The sequence below is a fragment of the Austrofundulus limnaeus genome, unplaced genomic scaffold (assembly GCF_001266775.1).
Source record: "Austrofundulus limnaeus strain Quisiro unplaced genomic scaffold, Austrofundulus_limnaeus-1.0 Scaffold225, whole genome shotgun sequence".
Taxonomy (NCBI): Eukaryota; Metazoa; Chordata; class Actinopteri; order Cyprinodontiformes; family Rivulidae; genus Austrofundulus; species Austrofundulus limnaeus.
The window spans coordinates 335,598-359,143 of record NW_013952627.1 but is presented as its reverse complement, the minus strand read 5'-3'; the positions used below and the strand labels follow the sequence as shown (position 1 = coordinate 359,143).

General features: G+C 38.6%; 3 protein-coding genes across 5 annotated transcripts in view; 2 read left to right on the top strand and 1 right to left on the bottom strand.

The window, feature by feature from the left end:
* Positions 1-1,702: 1,702 nt before the first annotated feature.
* On the top strand, positions 1,703-4,724 carry cenpv (centromere protein V). The gene is made up of 5 exons (XM_014019626.1): positions 1,703-2,377; positions 2,449-2,541; positions 2,664-2,733; positions 3,991-4,105; positions 4,451-4,724. Exons 2-5 carry the CDS (start codon positions 2,450-2,452, stop codon positions 4,585-4,587), a joined length of 414 nt encoding a protein of 137 aa, XP_013875080.1. The 5' UTR covers positions 1,703-2,377; position 2,449; the 3' UTR covers positions 4,588-4,724.
* Positions 4,725-5,201: 477 nt separating this feature from the next.
* pigl (phosphatidylinositol glycan anchor biosynthesis, class L) lies at positions 5,202-18,911 on the bottom strand. The gene is made up of 7 exons (XM_014019625.1): positions 18,613-18,911; positions 18,096-18,195; positions 10,260-10,350; positions 8,120-8,187; positions 6,981-7,012; positions 5,677-5,810; positions 5,202-5,438 (listed from the first exon to the last, which is right to left on the bottom strand). Exons 1-7 carry the CDS (start codon positions 18,884-18,886, stop codon positions 5,310-5,312), a joined length of 828 nt encoding a protein of 275 aa, XP_013875079.1. The 5' UTR covers positions 18,887-18,911; the 3' UTR covers positions 5,202-5,309.
* A 751-nt stretch (positions 18,912-19,662) lies between these two features.
* The window catches only part of ncor1 (nuclear receptor corepressor 1), a 72,209-nt gene continuing 68,325 nt past the window's right edge, over positions 19,663-23,546 (top strand). For all 3 annotated transcript variants that reach the window (XM_014019624.1, XM_014019623.1, XM_014019622.1), the window contains exon 1: positions 19,663-19,764. The gene's annotated coding sequence lies outside the window, so the exon portion shown is untranslated. The remainder of the gene's footprint in view (positions 19,765-23,546) is intronic.

The following is a 23,546-nucleotide window of genomic DNA, read 5'->3' as shown; positions in this document are numbered from 1 at the left end:
AAAAAAAAAAAAAAAAAAAAAAAAAAAAAAGCCATTAGTACATATAAACTTTAAAATCAATTTATCAGCTTTAAGTTAACCCGTGTCTATTAATTTAGTTCCCATTTTAGCCAAACTATAACTATTCTACGAGTAAGAAAAGACTGACTCATTTTGTAATGAACTAAAGGCCATTTCAGCTCGAGCGCCATTTTGAGATCACATTAGCCGCCCTTTGTTCGTCGGTCGGGAGATGTGTCGAGTCACTGCTGTATTCAACTAGTAGACAATACCGCATTTTAATGATCGAAAAACTACAAGCTACCCAGTAAAAAGTCAAAATGGCCTACATAAAACGTAATTAAGCCACACAATAATTTACTTCTGCCTCGTATCTAACGTTAATTCAGTTATACAAAGCGTAAAATCCTATACGTACCAAAAAAAAACTTGTCTAAAACTCCAGTTTAGTTTAAAATATAAAATTTGGTAAAAATAACACTTGTATTAAAACACTCACAAATTGACGACGCTTCCARGAACTTCTTACAACTTCTATCTCTCGACGACGGGTGCAAGTCTGCAATGCGTAAGGCGAGACGGTCTTATATAGTGCTGAGATAGGTTAATATCCTTCCGCACAAAAACGTAGTTCCAAACACCCACACAAAAACCGTCCATTTAATTTAAATCGATTGTAAAGGAATTGCATACATCTAAATACCAAATTTGCATTTGTACGCTTGTTGTAAAAAAATGAATAAATCGTGCTTTTTTTTTTTGATGAAACCAACAAAATATCGGCGGCGGAATGATAATTTAGCTGCACTACGGTCTGGCTTTAGAATTTACCAGAACCCGCACAGCAACAGGAACCTTCTCCGCACTTCTGATTGGCTAACGCGGTTGTTTGTTCGAACAGCGATTGGTTGTTGAGTCACAGGAAGTAATGCGTGAGTAATGCGTGACTATGACTAAGCTTTTCTTCTTTTCATACAAGAGACATTTTAAAACATTTGTTATCCAGTCTTTAACTAAAAACTATCTGTAACTAACGAATCTCATCTATAATGATTGTTAAGGACTTGTTTATCTGTTTTACTACATCAAACAGTGTTTTTATGTGTGTATGTAGACTGAATGACTTTGCACTTTTTAGGCTGTCAAACTATCTTGTAGATCTTGCTCAGCAAAGCAAATGAGCTGGGTAAAAAAAAAAAAGTAAAACCTGGGCTGCCAGGTTTTACTTTTTTTAACTTCTTGCCTAACATTTATTTTAATGAATTAAAACTGTAGATAATAAAATAATCTTACATTTTAAAGCACATTCTCTTAACAGAACTGAATATTTAAAAGAGAAAATTTAATGACATTTTAAAATCTTATTTTAAAATTGACATCTGTATCACCACTGAAAATATCTTAAGTCAGACAAGTTATTTTCCCCAATTCTCTTTATCTAAAAACACTGTAGACTGCCAAGTTTAGTCCTGAGTTTAGAGATAATGAAGACATCAGGACACAAACATTTTGTTTTCTCACAAAACAGATGCAAATTTTTATCTCTTAAAATAAACTTAAAGTGCATCAGACATTTATTTTCTTCCTTACTTACTTAATTCTTTATTGCGTAATTCTAAATATTAATAAACCTGGAAGAAATCAGAAATGTTGGATTGGTTTTGTATGATTTCAAATTCTAACCACTTGTGAAAATCTCATATAAATCCCTATAAATATACACTGGAGTAACTCGGTTATTTTTATTTGCWGATTTTTTTTTAAACTCTCTTCAATGTGATTATTCATCAAGAGCTTCTGAAAAAGAAAAAAAAAAGAAACATGGTAAAAATAGAGACGAAACCAGTGCCCATTTTCAGCTCTGACTAAATTAAAACAAGGAGAAGTGGTCTCTATTTTTGGGTCCCAGATATGACCCGGCCCTGAGAGTCCTAAGATATGTATCTGGGTCACAGTATTCCCTGGACCCCACCCGTCCAGCTCCCTGTTACATGACACCAAACTCGTGATGCACCACGTCAGTTCTGTTCAACACGGAGCCGGTTGATCCACATCTAAAGAACGTGTTTGTGCAACTTCGCTGCTCCCTGCCCTGCTTTAGCTGAGGAAAAAAYAACTCAAAATGTTTCAGGGAAGCAGCTTCTCAAGTTCTTTGAGCTCTAACAGAGCTGATTATCATACAAAGTGTTCCCAGCTGAAATGATCTACTCAGCAGCAAACAGAATTAGCAGAAACTTCCTTGTTACTGCGTCACTTATCAGTGGTGGACTTTGATTGGGTTCATGATGACTTAGTACTTTCTGTGCGAGACAACCAGTTCCAAGTCAAAAGGCTTCATAAACACGTTGCTCAAGTTTCCTCTCCACTTTCTAGAAAGGTACAGAGGCTCCCAGAAAACTTCGATCCAAACATTAATGTAATTCACTGACGTTTTTATTTTATTTACAGAATGGAGCTTGTGAAACATTCGGGTGGCTGCCACTGTGGGGCTGTTAGATTTGAAGTCTGGAGCTCACCTGACCTCCTTGTTTTTCACTGCAAGTGTGTATGACCTTATGACACAAACACCCTGATCTTACGGGCGTTTTGTAAATCCGAAATTGGATAAAATGCATTTTTGCAAGGGTAAATGATTAACAAAACGTTTGTTTGTTTCCCCATAGCTGTAGCATTTGCACCAAGAAACAAAACCATCATTTCATTGTCCCAAAAAGTCGCTTTACACTCCTACAGGTAAGAAACTCACCCTGAAATGTAATGTTTATTTTACAAACAACTACAACAGATTAACCTTTCAAACCAATTCAAGATGGCTGTCACAGCCAACTGAACTTAAAAATACAAAAATAGCAACAAAGTCATTTTTAAAGATATTGACTTAAGAGCTGGTGTGGTAGTTGCAGTGACTTTGCCCAAGATCTTTGTTTAAAATAATGGCAATAACTATTTCGAGTCAACTCTGTCTGTTAGCAAAACATCCCATGAATCACTGAACAGTTTTTGGTAAAAACACTGAAAATATTCATTGAACGTAGGTTGACAGCTGAGTGTCGGAGTCAATCTAATTCAAAATGGATGCCACAGCCAGCTAAAACAAACAAAAAAATGGCCAAAATGTCACACATTTCACAAGAATTGAACTAAAACCTGGTGCTGAGAGTCACTGACAAAACAAACTTCAAGTGGTAATTATAACATTTTTTTGTTAGAAATTCCATTATTAATTGTTGGAGTCCACCCTGATTGTTAGCAAAACTTCTCAAGAATCATTGGACAGATTTTAATGAAACCTTCAGAAAGTGATGAGATGTACACATTGAGGTATATTGACTGGAGGCGTCATGATTCTAGTTAGCTAGAACTGACTGCTGTGGTCTGAGCACGACGCCTTAGTCGTGTCCTTGGGCAAGACATTTCACCCGCCTTGCCTGGTGGTGGTGGTCAGAGAGCCCGGCAGYGCCCCAGGACAGCTGTGGCTACAATGCAGCTTACCACCATCAGTGTGGGAACCGCTTTGGAGTCCTTGGACTTGTTAAAGTGCAATAAGTTTAGACCATTTCCATTTCCCTGACGTGCTAATCTATATTTAACAGCTCATGGTGACCACATTGTTGTACCAGCTCGTCTCCACACTGTGGCTAAGAGAAAAGTAACGTGATAGCGCTTCTAGTCAATATACTGTACCTCCACGGGTGTACGTTTACAACTGACTCATGTATGAAGTCAATCCCTTTCAAGATGGCTGCCACAGCTAGTCAACACTAGCCATCCCAAAAATGTCTATAACTCAGGCAATAATTCAGATATTGTGCTAAAATATAGTGAGGTAGACGCTCCCTGACGCATTGTTTAAACACGATATCTCAGTGTGAGGTTGTTCCTAACATTGTCAATGTTTGATCGAAACAGATACAGCTGATCTGGGTATGAAACTCTGACGTGAAAGGAATTGGAATGCTAACCGGTTTCTTCTTTCCTTTGTCTCGCCAGGGCATGGACAACCTGACCACATACACCTTTAACACTCACGTGGCTAAACACACCTTCTGYAAAACCTGTGGAGTTCAGAGTTTCTACACTCCACGATCCAACCCCGATGGATACGGTACGACACCCCCCAAACCCCATCAAGTCCCTACTGACGAGACATTTACACCAATCTTATAGGGTGTAAACGTGTTACACATAACAGCTGAGTTGATTCCAATGAATCCTGATGCATTTACACCGAACTCACTGAACCAGTTTGGTTTCTTCTTCCCTGTTGTGAGGGTATTTGACGTGATGTGTTAAAACACGAAGCTGGAAACCACCTCTGTTATTACAGCACTCCCAGAACCAAGCTAAAATACGCGGAAGGCAGTTTTTATTTTTAATTTTTTTACTYGATAAGATGCAAATCAACAACATMTCTCGTTTCTCTGGCGGTTGATTGAATTTTTCTCCCCAGGCGTTGCTCCTCACTGTCTGGATCCAGGTTCTGTGCGCAGCGTGACAGTGGAGACATTTTGCGGGGAAAAGTGGGAGGAAAGCATGAAATCTCACAGGAGCATCAGAGACATGTCTAAACCTGAGGACGACGTCTAAAAATAACACCAGCTGTGATAAAAAGCTCTCCTTTAATGAGCATTTCTTTAGAAAAATACACAAAATACACAGTAACAATCTATAATAGTGATTTTACAGTGTTCTGACCTGAAAAAAATAAAGTCACAAAAAGAGAAGGCATTATTCGTTTTACTAAACTATAGCTTTGTTAAAGTGCCTGTGACATGCATATTCTTTAAATATAAAAAGTCAAAGAAAACATCATATATAAGAAACTTGGAATAAGACATGATTGTATCTATTTTGTCACATAACTGGCCAATCTTTAAACTTGGCTCAAAGTCAAACAGGAAGTGACATCAAAGGGGAACTCTTTAAGAAAGAAAACTCTTTGGTGTTTGTTTCATTGAAACAATATTATCTGAAGTCTGTCTCTTCACCTCTCTCTGACAGACTCAATATAATCTAAAGAAACATCWGATTCTTCTCTATAGGCTGTGTTGTCAGCAGTTGTAGCAATGTTCACATGCAGACATTCCCCTTTGACATCACTTCCTGTTACTTCCCATGCAAAAACCTCAACAACTGTTCATCTCAACAGCATTAATTAAAAAAATTGCAATGTTATTAATGCTATCTTTCCAAAAATGCATTCATATTTATTACAATAATGTGATGCCACAGGCACTTTAAAAGAAAGTGTGCTTAAAAATATTTAGAGTTTTATAAAGCACGCTAAAATTTTGTCAAACTGCAAAGTTTTAATAAAACTTGAGGCTCTTCAGTTCTTGTGGAATCAGTTGGAAYGTGTTTATGAACATGTACCGGGAGAAGGCGATGTAGAGGTACCGAAACCACAACAGCTGGGAGCGATGACACATCATGGCGTCCTGAGACAGAGAGAGAGAGAGAAAAAAAGGAATTAAGGAAAAAAACTTAGCATGACGGGAAGTTTATAGAAAACTTGACTCCTTTCTTGGTCTCTTGGATTCCAATAAGCAGCGTTCTGTGAAAAACCTTGGTGGAATAAACTGACATTTCTTTTAAACGCATCAACAAAGTGTTAAAATGAGCTTCTGAAAGGAGACGTGTCTGCCAGCCAGTAAAACTGAACACRCTGAAGCTTACTTTGGCTCGTTTGTAGCCCTGTGTGCCAATAACACAGCAGAGATGTGAGGGCAGGAGCCAGCTGAGAGGAAGCTCCAGGAAAGAGATGTATTTCCTGAAAAGGCCGACAGTCACCAGAGACAGCAGCACGCAATCTGAGGGTAAAAACACACGAGCAGACGGCAGAAACAGACGGTTAACTAAGCCATTCYCACACACTCTGCCAAGGATTGTTTTTATTTTTTTGGTTAAGTACAAAAAAGTACTTTCTTTTCCTAATTGTTTAAAAAAAATCCCGAATCATATTATATACAGTAAACATGAACTAAGTATGAGATAATGTTTGATGGCGACAATACATCAAATGGCACTAATGCACCCCCATACCATCATAGAGGCTGGCTTTTGTACTGTGTGCTGATAACAGGCCAGATGGTCCCTCTTCTCTTTAGATCAGAGGAAACGGTGTCTGTAGTTTCCACAAGAAATAAATCAGAGAAGGTGACATTGCTGGATGATCACATGTTGCTTCTTTGCATGATAGAGCTTTAACCAGCAACTGTGTTTACAGAATGTTTTGTTCCTGAGTCCAGATACTTGAAATATTCTGATGGTTTTATGAACGGTGGATGATGGGATTTTCAATGTCTTCCATTATTCTCACATGGTTCCACTGTTTTATTTTGCAGACTATTGAAGCTCTGCTCGTCTTTTTCTTCTGACATTCAGCCTGACCTGTTATCAATTACCCTAATTAATTACAAAACATTCCTCCAGCTGTTTCTTTGTAACACTTACTTTTACAGCCTTTTGTTGCTTCTGTCCCATCGTTTTTTAAATGTGTTGCTGCCATCAAATTCAAAATAACCTCATTAAAAGGTTACAATTTCTTAGTTTGAACATTTGATATTTTTACTATGTTCTATTGTGAATAAAATATGGGTTTATGAGATTTGATCATTACATTTTGTCTTTACTGACTCAATTTTTCAGACTTGAGCTTGTGTGACACTTTGATCACCGGCCGATTAAACCTTTTTGGACAGCAGAGGGCGCCAAAGATAAAAAAATGACCAAAATGAAGCAATCTTTGCAGCAAAGGTCTGTAAACACCAACAAGAACTTTTAAAACTTTTTATTTTTGTTTTGTTTATTAACAAATTGCACAATGACTGGTGGATAGGGGCATCAGTGACCCCTGTGACCCTGAAAGGAAGAAGTGGGTTAAGATAATGGATGGATTTTAATAAATCAGACTCATCTAAAAAAAAAAAAAAACAAAACAAAACAAAACAAAAAACATGTTTCGTTTTTGTCAAACCTACCTTTGGGCACTTCTCCTGTGGAGGCCAGATGTCTGAAGAAAAACAAAATCAGAATAACTAATGTATCACTTGGGTTTTACTGTTTAGTGCATAAAATACAGCAACTTATCTGTTGTCTACTAAGTGGAGGAACTGTTGTTGCTTTCCAAGCATTTCCCTTTATGTACTTGTTGWTGATGAAAACCAAGAGAGCCAAACCCTGAGAAGCAGAGCCCTATGGGCTCCAGCCTTATGGGAATCATGAGATGTGATTTGTAGAGCTCACATAAACAAACRAGCCTCACAAACCAACAGGAAGCCAAACCAGGAAGAAAATTAAAGACCCAGAATTCCTTGAAGGAATACAAACCTCCTGCCACCTTTCATGTCAGTTTTAAGATCATCTTGCTGGTTGAACCGTAAAAATAACTTCATGTGGAATCTCATGCAAAAACCGTGAGATGTCACATTCAGAGTACGTGTTGGGAATGACTCTCAGCTACTACCATATCAAATTTCAGCAGAGTATCTGTAACTGTGACTGAGTTACAGCTGTTTATGTGTTGGCTAATGTCAATTAGCTCTGGAGGCCATCTAGAATTGGACTAATTCTAAATGTTAGCTAACTGGAGACGTACATCCAATAAGTTTATGAAAGTCTCATGTTTCGTCCACTAGGATATTTTGCTTTTGGACAAATACAAGAACTTTGTCGTCAACCCCAGAGTGTAAAAACAAAACAGCTAGCTTTAGTTTGAGTATATATTAGAGACGTTCACGCCACAAACATTTCTGTTAAACAAGAACTTTGATTTAGGCCATCAGGGTGGACTCTCCAAAGCGGAGCTGTCCCCCTCCTCAGCACTTCAGGGACAGGATTTACGACTGCTTGCTGGGACCAGAGCCCAGTGCCTCTGAGGAATCTGTTTGGATGACCTCTCAGCTATGTAACAGAGCAGTTCTGAAAAACATGCTCCATGTGAGTGTGTGCGTGGAAGAGCTGTTGTTGGGAGTCCAAGTTTTCAGCATTTTCCTGGAAAGTGTTTTCCTGTTAAGGAGCAGGCCGGTCTCTGCATTTCAACCACAGAACCCTCCCGAGGACGGCATCTCCAGGTTGTCAAATTATAAAATGAAACTGATGGAAAAAAAACTTGGAGTACCTGACAGCTTTATGAATGGCTACGTGATTGGCATGGCCGCTCACTCCTCTTCCATCGAACGTCAGCACCTGAAACAACAAAATATCTCATGATGACCTGGGTTAGAAGCAAGAATTGTCTGTAACATTTAAAAAAATATAAAAAATTAAAAAGGCTTTTTTTTCTCGGTGCATACTTGAACATGAGAGGAGGAAACAAGCCAGGAACAAAAATCAGGTCAAAGAGAGAACAGAGATCACATAATGGTGCTGCAGTAAACTTAATGTCCCAATCTTACATCATTTATAACTAACTTGTGAATTTTGAATCGATACTAAGATCAAAGGAATGCGTATCTCCCACTGAATTATTTTTATTCTTTTTAACCAGAAATTTAAACTAAGATTACCTTGTGTTGAAATTTATATTATAGCTGTTTTGTATCCAATCTCATGCAAGGCAAACGATTTATTAACATTTGGAGGAAAAACCACATCAGAGTTCAGCTCATTATATTTAGCACACTGACTTACAGCCATTTTTGTTCAGGCTAAGTTAATTAGATGTGGCGTCCATCTTGAATTACGTTGATTCCGAAAGGTAATCTCATTAAAATGTGCCCAGGGGTGCAGGATAGATTTTGCTAACAGAATGACAAGGTTGGTGCCAACAGCTAAAACCAAATTTCTAAAAAAAATGAGGCAACAATTAAAGTAGGTAGGCTGAGCTACTAAGCACAATGGCTGCGTCCTTCGAAGGACCCGGCCTAGCTTTCTATGTGGGCCGGGTCCTTTGTTGACCGCGAAGACCGGAAGAATGTAGCTATGAACTTGGACGGTCCCTGCCCTTACCCCGGCGTATGTCCTGTCACCAAGCAACCTTTATGGTGCTTTAAAGATGCAATGAAGATCAAAATTAGAAAAATATTTATATGTTAATATCATAAATATTTTAAATTAACAAAATTAGCTTATAGGCAATTGACGGAGACAAATCGTCAAGACCTTACAAGATCGTTTACGATGATTTCTGACAAGACTAACATTTAAAAGCATGTCTATGGAATTGACAAAAGCCTTACAACACAACCACAATAAACTTTAAACTTTTTTTACCACAACACAACACACAACTGCAATAAACTTTTAATTTGCATTTAAAACTATACTTCTGTCTCGTTCCGCCTCTCACTTAGCCCACCATTACAAGCAAAAAAAAATCTCCCGGTCGGTCCACAATACAAGTTTGGGATAAGGTGGGCTAAGAAGGATACACCAGATCCCCCTCAAATCAGGGTAAAGGAGGACACATGTAGGCCGCAGTTGGAGGAGCCTTCAAATTCGGGCAGCTTTCGGCGCATTGCTGTGATGTGTTCGGCCTTCAAACTCGACCTTCGAAGGATGCAGCCCCTGAATTTAGCCACAGCCAACATCTGATTTAAAGTAATGTTTGTGTTGGCTAAGGCTGGTTAGCCTTGACAGCCATCTTGAATTTATCAGTTGTAGGCGAACAGAGACATGAGTATTCGGTGGAGGTCAAAACTTTTGGGGAGTATTATTTTTAAAATTAAGAAAAGAAACCTGAACTTGTCTCGTTTCGGTGCCATTTCCTGCCTTGATTTCTCCCAACAGATGTTTGTTGGCCTGGTTGAGGATTGGAAATATTTCTGGCAGCTGACAGGATGGGAGGAGATGATGTGTTTGTTTGCCGTCTTGTTGGAGTATTCCTCCAGCATCGACCATAAAGACTTTATTTTGTCTTGCTTCTGTGCATTTCTTGCTATTTTAGTCTTTGTTGAGATAGGCTCAGAGCAAAAAAAAGGAAAAAAAAAGAAAAAAAAAGAGAAAAAAGAAAGTCGTCTGGTTCTAAATTTGTCACATTCCCATTAGCTAATCATACGGAACTGCAGTGAAGACGATAACAATCTGAGTGTAAACAGCAAAACTGGATTAGACCGTTCTGCTGCAGCAGAGGCCATTTCCTCTGGTGGTCAGGAGGCTAAAAATGCAGTAAGGGCTGGACGTTAAGAGATGTTAGCTGAAGGGGATTATTACTCTGGGACGATGAACTGGAAACCAGTAAGGCCAACACAAAACAATGAAGTGATTTCTCCCACAGAACGGAAGCTGTGCGTTAATGACAAACAGGAAATGGAACGTACCATGTTGATGGAGTGAGATGACACGTACTTCACTACTGCAGAGGAGGTTAATGAGACGCTCCACTCTGCTGAGGGATCATCTGGAAGGTTTCTGGAGGCAAAGAAGAGGCGTAGTTTTAAAAACACTATTTGTTTTCTATCTGTTAGCAAAATATGTCATGAACCTATTGTTGGACTTAAAGGAAGCCCTCAGAAAGTAATCACTGGATGTTCATCTGCCCTTTTCATTTCAAGATGGTCRCCACAGACAACTGAATTTTAAAAACACAAAAATGTTACAGAAATTGTGCTAAAATTTGACATGGTAGTATCTGAGGRGTCATTCAAAACAGACTCCAAGTGTTGCATAAGATTTTTGTTTAATATTTTAGCATTAACTGTTTAAGTCGACTCTGTTTATCAAGATACCTCATAAGCTTCTGGATTAGTTTTAAYGATGCTTTCAAAAACAAACAATAAGTTCGGAAGTTCAAGATGGCTGCCACAGCTAATCAWCATTGGCCAAGACAAAAATGGCTACAATTCAGTCAATTTTATGTTGACCTRAAATTTGATGYGGWAGTAGAGAGTCATTCACAACATATTCTGTATGTGATGCATGTTATGTTATTTAAAAGCAATAACGTCATCATTTTTTATTAAAAGATGATTTTAGCCTAAAACTCTTTATAAAAGGTGATGAGCGACATGCATGTCTTCAAGAAATGCTAGACCTTTATTTCCTATAATTTCTCAGTGTAAATTCAGAGCAGACATAAGAAAGTGAGCTTTTGYTTGGTGCAAAGATGAATGGGCACTGGAGAGGTCAAAGGTCAARAGGCAAGAAGCTTCTCCTACATGTGAAGATACAGCTTGGAGGCAACACAACAAACATGAATTTAATCCTGTGTTTTTGTTCCAGAGGCGCAAAAATGATGTATTGATTTCTTTTTCCTCTCAACGCCAAAAAAGCTCAACAGAACRCAGAAAAGTCAAGAAGGGAGATGAGCTGAAAGCCAACTGAGACTGAGATCTGAWTCTGACAAAGTTCACCAAAAACCCCGAGGCTTGAATCAGAAGTGGAGAAAAAACTGTTTTTACTTTTTRCTTTCTTGTTCCGGAAACCCCAAAGGACCTCTGTAAACCACTCTGAAGTGTTCAAAAACAAAACAAAAAATAAAAAATCAGAATAGTAGCTAAAAGATAAAAGTAGCATAATGCTAGCTAAAATAAGCAAAGGGCTAGATACAAGCTAAWAGTAACAAAATGCTTACAAAAGCTAAAACTAACAAAAGGCAAGCATAATGATGGACGTTGGAAAAGGCAATCTGAAAACCAAAAGTAACAGAAGGCTAGGTAATAGCTAAAAGTAGCAAAGCTGGCTAAATTTCTAAAACTAGCTGAACAATAGCTAAAAGTATCATAAAAGCGCCTAAAAGCTAAAAGTAACAGAAGTTGTAAAAAGCAAGTTTTGAGCCAAAATAGCAAAAAATAGCTAAAAGCTACAAAGTGCTATTTAAAAGCAGAACACAACAAAGGACTATAATGAAAAGTCTGAAGTAGCAAATGGCTAGCAGAAACTTTAAAGTAGCAACAGWTTACCTAACAGCTTAACAAAGTTAAAAATAAAAACAGGAAAACAAGAATGTGAAAGCTGACTCAGCATTCACACAACTAAACAGACMGCCATAGAGATCCACGACTCATGCTACCATGTATAAATACATATGAGTGCACAAAGTGTAGGTGCAGCATTGTGTAGCAGCTGCCTCCCTACCTTTTGTTGCTAACAATGAGGCTGGGCAGTGCAGCGTGCTYGGGGGGTGGATTAGAACCAATCTATTGGCTGCTGGTGATGTGAGGGTCAGGCTTTGAGACGAGGAGGGTGACCTACATAAAACACAGCCTCTGTGTTTGTGTRTGTCTGTGTGTGTGATGCATGAGTGAAAATCTGAAACCACATTAATACAAATCAATAACCAATAAGCTGCCTCACATAATAAAAATGTCTGAATTTGTGGCCCTAATTTACAAACCCTGTAAATGAAAGCTATTAGACACAATGTAAATGATATCACTCTCAGAGTATGTGATGTGAATGACTCTCAGCTACTACCACACCAACGTTTAGCACRGTRTCTGTAAAACTGACGGTGTTATGGCCATTTTTGTTATTTAWAATGCCAGTTGGCTGTGGCAGCCATGTTAAATTGGGTTGACTTCAAATGTTGCAAAGGTACAGTATGTGTGAAGATTACTTTTAAAAGTTTTTTTTTATTTCCAGTGATTTGCAGATATTTTGGTAACAGACAAGTTTGAATTTATAAGGACCACGTTTTAACTTCCATTCATTTCTGCAGCCTAACCCTGAACCCTTACCTTACCCCAGTACATAACTAACCCTAAACTCACACATTACTCCTGATCCCTAACACAACATTTTCATTCCACCTTATTAAGATCAGGCTTTGGTTCCCAAAAGGACTACTAGTYCTGACAGGGTAGGTGTTTATAYCAGGGAAGGTCTTCAAACAGGTAAGAAAAAACAGGTAAACACACAAGAGCACACCCAGAGGCAATCTGTCTTTGTTTTTCTGCAGCGAGTTAACTATAACTATATCAAGAATTAGCAAAAGTGCATGAATCATTTCATTAAAGTACTTCAAAATATCTGAGTTTAAAGTATTTTTTTCCTACAAGTTATTTCTTATTTACACTTTGCCTCACATCTCGGCACTGACCTGCATGAAAAAGGCAGAAAAGGAAAAAGAACGAGACACCTGACCTTTCTCAGGCAGGATGCAGTGTTAGCTTCACCATAGCAACAGTGCAAAACGTCCTAAAGTAACCTCTCCAGATCCTCTTTGTAGCTTTGCATGCGGATGTCTAATTGCTTGCAGGCATCTGTATGCATTTGTTGAACTTTGGCCCAGTAAAAGGATTGTGTGTGTGTATGTGTGTGTGTGTGTTGGAGAGGACTTGTTTAGTCTGGTCACATGGACCGCAGGCCTGTGAAACTGCCAGMCTTCTGTCCACAGGGTCAGATAATGTCCTGCTGGGAATGGCCGAGATGCCGCTACGCGCCGACAGCACGCCCACAACGAGCCACTGTAACGAGGCAGCTGCAGCTGGGGTTGCTGTGGCAACTGACACATGTTGCGTCATTATTTACAGCCGCTGCAGGTTTTTTCTTTTTTTTCTTTGMAACCACAGTAATGGGATAACAAGCTTGGGAGTAAACGGTGTTGTTGTTTTTTTTAAAGGAAGTTGTCTAGAAAAACAGGAGCATTCTAATGGAACAAAACACCGCTCGGTTACTGGGTGGAAGGATAAAAATGGGAAAAGCAACCATGTGGGTTATTCAAGGGCTGGTGTGTGCTGCTGRCAAATGTAGAGCACAAACACCAGAACATATCCACACAGTTTACTGCACCTCATTGTGGATATACAGGGGTTGGACAATGAAACTGAAACACCTGTCATTTTAGTGTGGGAGGTTTCATGGCTAAACTGGACCAGGCTGGCCAATCTTCATTAATTGCACATTGCACCAGTAAAGAGCAGAGTGTGAAGGTTCAGTTAGTAGGGTAAGAGCACAGTTTTGCTCAAAATATTGCAATGCACACAACATTATGGGTGACATACCAGAGCTCAAAAGAGGACAAATTGWTGGTGCAYRTCTTGCTGGTSCATCTGTGACCAAGACAGCAAGTCTTTGTGATGYATCARGRGCCACGGTATCCAGGGTAATGTCAGCATACCACCAAGAAGGACCAASCACATCCAACAGGATTAACTGTGGACGCAAGAGGAAGCTGTCTGAAAGGGATAGTCGGSTGTTAACTCRGATYGTATCCAAAAAACATAAAACYAYGGCTGACCAAATCACAGCAGAATTAAATGTGCACCTCAACTCTCCKGTTTCCACCAGAACTGTCCATTGGGAGCTCCACAGGGTCAGTATACATGGCCGGGCTGCTATAGGCAAACATTTGGTCACCCGTGCCAATGCCAAACGTCAGTTTCAATGGTGCAAGGAGCGCAAATCTTGGGATATGGACGATGTGAAACATGTATTGTTCTCTGATGAGTCCACCTTTACTGTTTTCCCCACATCCAGGAGAGTTCCARTGTGGAGAAGCCCCAAAGAAATGTACCACCCAGACTGTTGCATGCCCAGAGTGAAGCATGGGGGTGGCTCAGTGATGGTTTGGGCTGTCATATCATGGCATTCCTTTGGCCCAATACTTGTGCTAGATAGGCGCGTCACTGCCAAGGACTACTGAACCATTCTGGAGGACAATGTGCATCCAATGGTTCAAACATTGTATCCTGAAGGCGGTGCCGTGTATCAGGATGACAATGCACCAATACACACAGCAAGACTGGTGAAAGATTGGTTTGATGAACATGAAAGTGAAGTTGAACATCTCCTATGGCCTGCACAGTCACCAGATCTAAATATTACCAGCATCATGTAGTGACCTGGCCAATATCCTGCAAGAAGAATGGCTTAAAATTCCTGACCACTGTGCAGGACTTGTATATGTCATTCCCAAGATGAATTGACGCTGTATTGGCGTAAAAGGAGGCCCTACACCATGCTAATAAATTATAGTGGTCTAAAACCAGGTGTTTCAGTTTCATTGTCGAACCCCTGTATAAGTCAGTTATTGCTGGATTTTTTTTTACGACTACTTAATGTATATTTAAATAACATATGGATCACTGTGATTATGTGCAGATATGAACCAAAAAGCTTGTGAGAAGATKTTTGTGAAAATCAGAGGCAGCAAACAGTAAAAGTCAGACAGATCTGAAGTTGAGCGAAGCTTCGGTTCRGTCTGAAGAGATGGAGCGGTGTGCAGTGAGCAGCTATAATCAAGTCCTGCGAGCAGACAGAGGTCAGGCTTGAGCAAGAAGAGAAGCAGCAGAGCGTGCTCGGATTGATTTTGATCACAGAGGGCCCCACCAGGCGCTGGGGGCCCCAGACACTGTGAACACAGCTGTCCTACTGGGTGAGCATTAAACTCCTATTTTAAAAACAGAAGTCAYGTCTTATTTCTGTCACCTTGGGAAAGGGCTGGTTTGTTGGCATAAACTGTAACAACACTGCCCTGATCTTCAACACCATGAAGAGCAGAAACACACTAACTAATGATGGTGTCGATGCTGACTTTTCATAGTTCAGCTCCGTCTGCTGTTTGCAGAACAGTTATCAGGTCGGCCRCCAAGTTCAAGGCAAATATTTTCATGTAAAACCTTTCAGGTTTTCCTTCCTTGGACAGAGTCAAAATCAAAAAGGTCAGCTCTTCTGGCCAGYAGCTCACGTTGGGACTCTGCCTTTGGCTAAAAATATCATCTGTGTGTTGGATTAGACTTTTCATAGGTAATAAAATACATGTTTAGACAAATATCCCAACACTTTGGCGCATATTTTTTGATTCTCTTCATGAAAAACAGCGTAAATAATAAAAAATATGGGATTTGTCATTTTTTCTGTCATTGCTGGTAATAAAAACAGGGGTGTACTTGAACAGGATCGGTTCGTTTTAATGCCAGAGTGTGGCCGTCCGTCCATGTTCAGGCACAAAATGAGAAAAACAGTTCAGAGTGACCTACATTAGCAGTGTGTGTTGCCACAAAGTATCCCACAGCTCTTGGCAGTTTCCATCAGCAGACGTGGACATGGGGATGAAGAGGAGGGGTAAAATGCAGGGAAGAGTGTGCGTGGGGATGGGGTGGGGGTAGTTGGAGTGYGCTTCTCAAAGTGCTGATTAAGGTGTGTGTTTCAGGCAAACAACAAAATACAAAGAAAGGGAAAGTGGGCTTGACTCCAGTTCAGCAGAAGTGCAGACAGATCTGAGAGCAAAGTTCAGCTGTATTCTGTGTGCACAAGATGATAAAAGTGTGGAGTCTGCACACGTGTGCTTAAGTTCACACGCACGCACAAACGCAACAGTCTCTGGGGCAGACAGTCTGGGCACGCTGCCAGCTTATTACTGCGAGCTCCAGGTTAGTGTCAGAGTTCACGCAGCTCTCCTGGTGAGCCAACATGTAGAGACTCACACCCAGGAAGCTCCTCGCTTCTTCGAAACCTGAAACATTTTTAGATGATGGAAGAAACGTTTGATCCACCGGAGGGAAGGGAAGAAAAACTAACTTTTTTTTATCCATTCCATCTGTTCTCGTATGCTTTCTATTTGCAAGTTAAAGCATGACTGTAATAAGATTGTTTTTGACATGATACCCGTTTTAATGTGTCATCCTTAATTCGCCTAAAACTACTTTAAGGTGTGTCTGCAGCCACTTTGGATCACCTGACACTGTTGAACAAAAAAACGTCGGCAGCAACAAATAAGTAATTTTTTTAAGTCACTGCAGGCTATTGGAGAAAGATGGACAAATAATTATTCCTATAAAATGATATTATTAAGACTTCTTAAAATTTTCCCCTATAACACACACGATTTACTTCCTTTATGATTCAGAGAAAGTACATGAGGCTAGGATAGATCAGGTCTGCTTTAGAGGTGAAATGAAATGAGGTGATTTGTAATGACAGATACTGGGCTCTGAGAAAAAAACATTTTATCTTTAAGGGCTTTTAGCTTTAAGCAAGAAAGGTATGTTGTTTTTGTGGTTGTTGGTTTGTTTATATTTGAACATGTTTTTCTAGTTTTGTTTTACCTTGTGGTAGATTTCCCAGCATCTACTTGAGTCATCAACCATTCCTGCCCACATTTAACCTCTCACACCTGCTCCTCATATTCAAGAGTCTCAGTAATAATAATAATAATAATAATAATAATAATAATAATGCATTTTAGTGCCTTTCAAGACACCCACGGATACTTCACAACATTAAAACCAATACGGAGTTTCAATTAAAATAAAGCATATTAAAATTAAAAAATAGAGGTAGCTAAGAAATTAGAATGAGAAGGTGAACCTGAACAGATGAGTTGAGTTGTGATTTGAAGATTGAAATAAATTCAATATTATGGATGTCAGTGTCCTTCCTCCCACCCTACTAAAACTCCCACTTCTCTTCCACTTATCAGTCTGTCTGTCGTTTGATTTGTTTTGTGTAAATGTTTGAATCCTTCACTAAAATTGCTTCACCAAAAGGCTGATCAAAAGCTGCCTTTTTATTTATTTATTTATTTTTATTTGGTGCATCTGATTCCGTCTGCATCTTTAGGTCATCTTTACATTTTTCTCAAGACGTAAGACATCTGTTGCCGCTGATGTGGTCCCGAGACGTTTTCTTTTCTTGCATGGACATTTTATATTCAGAAAGAAGCAAAGCGAAACACCAACACAGCAGCAGCACGGCTTGGCGGAGTGGATGTTCATTTTTAGTTGATGATACAGCTGAAGGAGGAAGATCCTGTATTTCTGTTGATAACTAAGAGAAAGCACTAATTTGGACATTTGGAAACCATTTTACTATATTTCAAAGTTATACTGGAAGAATTGTAAAGACGGCTGAGCCTCACTCAGCTGCTTTTCAGCTGAAGCGAAATGAGAACAGTGGAGTTCACCTGCTTTCCTGTATAGACACGCCCACAAAGTTCTTACTTATCACACTTGGTGAATACTCCTGTGAGAAGAACATTCTGCCAGGGGCACAGAACGAGTTCTGGCAATGCCTGCTACATCAGCAGAGCGTAATCTTCATCACACAGCTACTACAAAGAGTGACTTGTRAAGTAGAACACAGCATTTACTCGCTGCATATCGGACATGTGAGTTGTTAAAAAAAAGACACTGGCAAATGAAAAAAAAATCAAAGGCACTAGTGTGTTTTAAAAGTTACAGACTGTTGCACGTATGTTGCAGACAGATGCTTACCTGTGGTTGATTATGGTGACTCTGGAGGCTGGGATTCCCAACACGGCACAGCTGCTCAGAAGTTCTCGTCTTCTCTGAGCTCCTTGGTTGTAGTAGTTTCCTGCACAACATTTAAAGATTTAGCTACAAACAATTACACTGAAAAGAAAACACATGCATCCTCTCTGGAAATATTAATATTTATCAGTAGTAGATGGTTGAATCTAGATTAAATATATCAATACTGACATGTTTAAATAGCTTCATTACTAAATAGCTACATAAATAGCTTCTTTTATTTTGTTCTTGCAAAAATCAAGCATATTATGTTGAATATTATTTCCATAAGTCTTGCTTAAATGTGCAAATTTGTTAGAATTTTGATGAAACTGAAGGGATCCATCTTTTTGTGCACTACTTGAAGCTAAAACTAAAAACTAACTAACATGAGAAAGAATCCAGCATGTGCATAGTATTTTTCATAGTTTTACACACTGCCGATGTTGTGTACAACGACAGAAATGTCCTGTCACCATACCTTCCGATAAGCACAGCAAATGAACAGTGGCGTTGCTTTCAACCAGYCGTATTATGGTTGGCGCGAAGAACATGCATTCATCATCCGGGTGCGCAGTCACAACCAGAGCCCTGACGTCTGTTTCTCCGTCTGATGAAATATTCATCACATGTTTTAGCAAGTTCACCGAACTGCGACGGTGTTGGTAATAAATCCATTTTATCCAAGCCACATAGGCTAAAACTAGTAAGATAACAAGGTAAAGAGACATTATTTTGACCGTCACCGTAACCATTCCGTGTAAGGACACGAATCGGACGAGTTAACGGTTCCGGGTACTCAAAAGTAAGTTTTACTTCTTCTTAAAAAAATAAAATAAAAATAAATAAATAGTAAAAAAGCACCCAAAATTCTTCAGTTCTTCGATTTTGCACACATTATTTGCTAAAAATATTTTTTGTCGCTTGATTACAGTCACTTTTGCCCCGCATTCACCTACTTATCAAGAAAATGGTTAATGTAAAAATAAATAAATAGTAAAAAAGCACCCAAAATTCTTCAGTTCTTCGATTTTGCACACATTATTTGCTAAAAATATTTTTTGTCACTTGATTACAGTCACTTTTGCCCCGCATTCACCTACTTATCAAGAAAATGGTTAATGTAAAAATAAATTCATTAATGTAAAAAAACGTATGTATGATTTAGTAAAAAACGTCTCAAAATTCATAATTAGAAACACTGTTAAAACAGGTAAAAAAKAAAGTAAAACGAGTCTATCTCTTGATTTTAAAAGTTAATATTTTCATTACAGATATTAGCGTTTGGGGGAAAGGTTTAGACGTTACACTGCATTTTCCTGGCCGATATATAAAAACAATATTACACTTAAAAATAAAAAATAAAATAATAAAAAAATAATACCCATGATTTGTTAAAATATTTATTTATTTAAACAGTTTAGCTGTACATACAYATTTATTAATTTCTAGAAATTCAGTTTAGCGGAAGCATTATTTTTCTCTGTCAGGACATCGACCGACAAATGCGGCGCAGCCTTTAGTCTGCTCAGTCCTTCTCAGCCCACAACCCGCGGATTTACAATCAACTATTCACACAGATTATCGCCCTGGGACACATTTCTTCCCAATCTCGGACCACTTCAAATATGCGGTGAGTACGAATCGTTTATATGCAGCCCATCCACGGGTTTGATGAGCACTCCGTTTAAACGACTCGGTCTACGCTGAAAATCTGCCTTGCAAGATGGCGACGTGGTTGAGAATTCAAAGGTGAAATAGAGGCTGGGTTAGGCAGCGAGCTACAACTACATCTTAAAAATGTTCTCTTCTCACGGTAAACTGCTCACATAGCTTCTTTATTTAAGTTGACGTTTGCTGCTGTTCACGTTTGCGGAGATGCTGCCTGTTGTGGAAATACCCCCCCCCCCCATTAAAAATATGCTATAAATCTAGTTTTGWTTATGTAATGTTATGGCATTAAAATTAGAACAAAACATCAAGTAGCTCCATTTTTATGCTGTTTATTTCCAGATAGCTGCTGTGTTAGCATGTAAGGAGACTGTGAATGCTGCACTTGATTGTAGCTGAAGCCAACAAAGGTATATAAATATATATATATTTTATCTCCCAACTTTGCACCATTTACCCTTCAAAACACATTTAAACTGTTTAAATGGTGTCTGGAAGAAATATTAGGTCGATGCAGTGGAAAGGGGTTGATTGTGGACAACCAGGAAGCGATGTTATATACTTWAAAAATAATAATAATAACCTTATTGAAAATATACACAAGCCAAAACTAAATGCACTTTATTTTAAATACATTAACCAGGAATTTGTCAACAAATTAAAGAAGCAGATTAAAGCAAACCTGGAAGGCCATGGTTAGGTCACATCAGGTTATTGGGACATTACTGCCATGAGAGCTAATTGTTAGCCTTCTTGGACGATTGCTTATAAATAAAGGATAAAAATGCAATGATGTTTGCTTAATTGTAGCTGGTGTGCATTTAAAGAGGTCCTCTTATTTAAAAAAAAATCAAAATAATACAGTATTTATCATGAAAATGTGTAAAACTTTTACTGGAAGATTATAATCTTCATAGCAGCAGTTTCAGCCTGGATTGTAAAAGTTTGCATTTTGAAAAATAAGCATTTTTTTTCTATTCTTGAAGCATCAAACAATATGTGGCAGATTAGATTAGGTTGGTTGTTGTTAAATGTTTTGAGCTAGATTATGAGCAAGTTGGGATGACACAGCTTTTATATTAACAGTAGGGATAGTTACACTAACTTGATTCCTCATGATATAGTTTCAACATCAACATGTTAATATTGCTACAAGCAGGAATGGCAAACAAACATAACATCACAGTTTCAACTCTGTGCTTTACTTCTTTTAGGCATTTTTTAAAGGGTTGTTAGATATTAGTTGCAAAAATCATTTACGCTTTTCTTTCTGTTTTAGACAAAGCCAAACCTACAGTAAAATGAACAGGTTACAGAACGCAACATCAACAAAAACGACAAAAAACACGGGTACTGACCGAGTTGCACTCAGGAGGTCAAGAACTGTTATAACGCAACATTCGTCTGCCACAGTTCTGGAACCACACAATGCACCACTCGGCCTAGATGAAAAATGTTGGCCCACATGTGGTTTGCCGGAGGTGGTCCATGCATGGGCCAGCRCCACATAAACTAAACCACAACTGGGACAGTTATGAAATGCCATCTTAGAAATTGTGGCATCATTGCCAGAGCTGGCCCACATCTTGTTGACAAACCACTTGCCATGCCAGCAGTCAGCCAGCAGTGCAGGAAGCTTTTGCAATATTTTTAGTTTTTACCTAAGCAGTTTTCTTAACATACTTGTTTTTAGGCTGTGTTAGAAAAACTAGACTACCTAGTAGGGCTGCACAAAATTTCCCGAATATATCGTAATCGTAATAACAGTGTGAATAATATTCATATCACAAAGGACTGCTTGGATTGTAATAATTGTTGACTGATGTATTTGAAAAGTTTKAAGTTGTATTTTTCATGTTAATGCAATAATTAGTCAGTAGGACAGAGTCTCACGTCTGCACAAGCTCCCACCAGACACAAATGACATTGCTAAACATGCTAAAGGTCACATAGAGTAAGAAGTACAGATTAGAAAGTGTGGAAAGAAAAGATAAAAGGACATATATCGCAGCTGATATCGTCATCACAATATTTACGAATCTTATCGCCATCGCAAGACTTTAAAATTGTGCAGCCCTACTAACTGGAAGTGGTGCAGTTTTGTCCCTTGAATTTTAAAGATGTTAAAAAAAAATGCGTGCGACAAATTTTGTCTCAAAATTGTCACGGATTCAATGCCGACATCTCAAAACCATTCTGATTTTGTTGCGGGCACCTTTAACCCGTCTTAAGAACTGTATTTTGACACGTGCACTGGAGCTTTCCTCTGACAGAAGACATTTCCAGATCTAAATGCCAATGAAATTATGGTTACAGCTTTGAATACAGTTTTACATGTTGAAATAAAGCTACGTTTTTAAATAAGGTCATTTTCAAAATTTCATGGCAACAACATCTCTAAAACGTGGCTCCAGGTGCATGATTCTTGCGGTGAATCATCCCCTCTTCTTTTCACAAAAGACCACAAATATCTAGGAACTGAATAGACCAGTTAGAGTTTTTGAAAAAGCACTGTTGTCCCATTTTTGTCTATTGTAGAATCTTAGCTGTTCCACAGTYCTGGGCCTTTTCATTTCATCGTGTGCCAAATGTTTTTAATTGGTTAGAAGTCTGGAATGCAGACAGGACAGTTCAGCACCAAGACTCTTCTACTACGAAATCATGCTGTTGTAACAGATCCAGTTTGTGGTTTAACATTGTCTTGATGAAATATGCAAGGCCTTCCCTGAAAAAAGATGTCTGGGTGGGAGCACTAAAACCTGTAGAAACTTTTCTGCATTAATGGTGCCTTTCCAGATGTGTCTGTTGCCCATGTTATCAGTACTACTAATACACCCCTATACCATCAGAGAGGCAAACTATGTACTGATGATGCTTTTATTGGTCCTTTGCCTTTTTTGCTGCAGAGGATGTGATAACTGTAGCTTCCAGAAAGAATTTTAAATTTTAATTTCTCTGAACACGGTACAGTTTTCCACTTTAGATTAATTTGTTTTAAATTAGTTTTAACTTTAGTTAAATTAGTTTAAACAGAATTTGTGGACGGCATTCACATATGGCTTCTTCTTTACATGATAGAGCTTTATTGGAGATTTGTAGATGGTAGGGTGAACTGTGTTTACAGACAGTGGTTTGTTGTGGAACTGATGTCCAGAACAGAATCAGACCTTTTTATTGCAGAGCCTGATAACGAGTATCCAATACTGATTGTCTTATTATATCAGAAAAACTGTCACCAATCAACATTTGACACTTTGCAATAAAGGCTTTTTGGAAAACCTGACAATTTACCTTTTTGACTTGATTGCTCAAATATGTAATAAAATGTTCATGAATGCACAAATAAATACAGATATATTTTTGCTGGATCCAGTTAAACAGCAGATTTTTCTAAAAAATATATAGACGGCTTTGCATTTAGTATTATTTGCTGTAAAATAATGTTTTGGACATTTGGATGTGGGGTTCTGTGGAAATACTATAAACTCTCATACTGCACTGTATTTTGCTCTTTGAACTACTTTTGTTTGGCAAAATAGGCTTTAATTTTGGCAAGACTGACAAGCCAACAAGCGCTAACAAAGGATCATGTAGTGCAGGGGGTTCTCAAACCTTTTGGGTCTGAGGACCCCTTACAAGTGTGAAATTGCAAATACTGCCTTCCTGAAATTTGGTATGCTTGTTTGTCTTTGTGTCTATGGTGTATAATGATGTGATTGTGATGCTGTATTTCTGAGTGTTTTA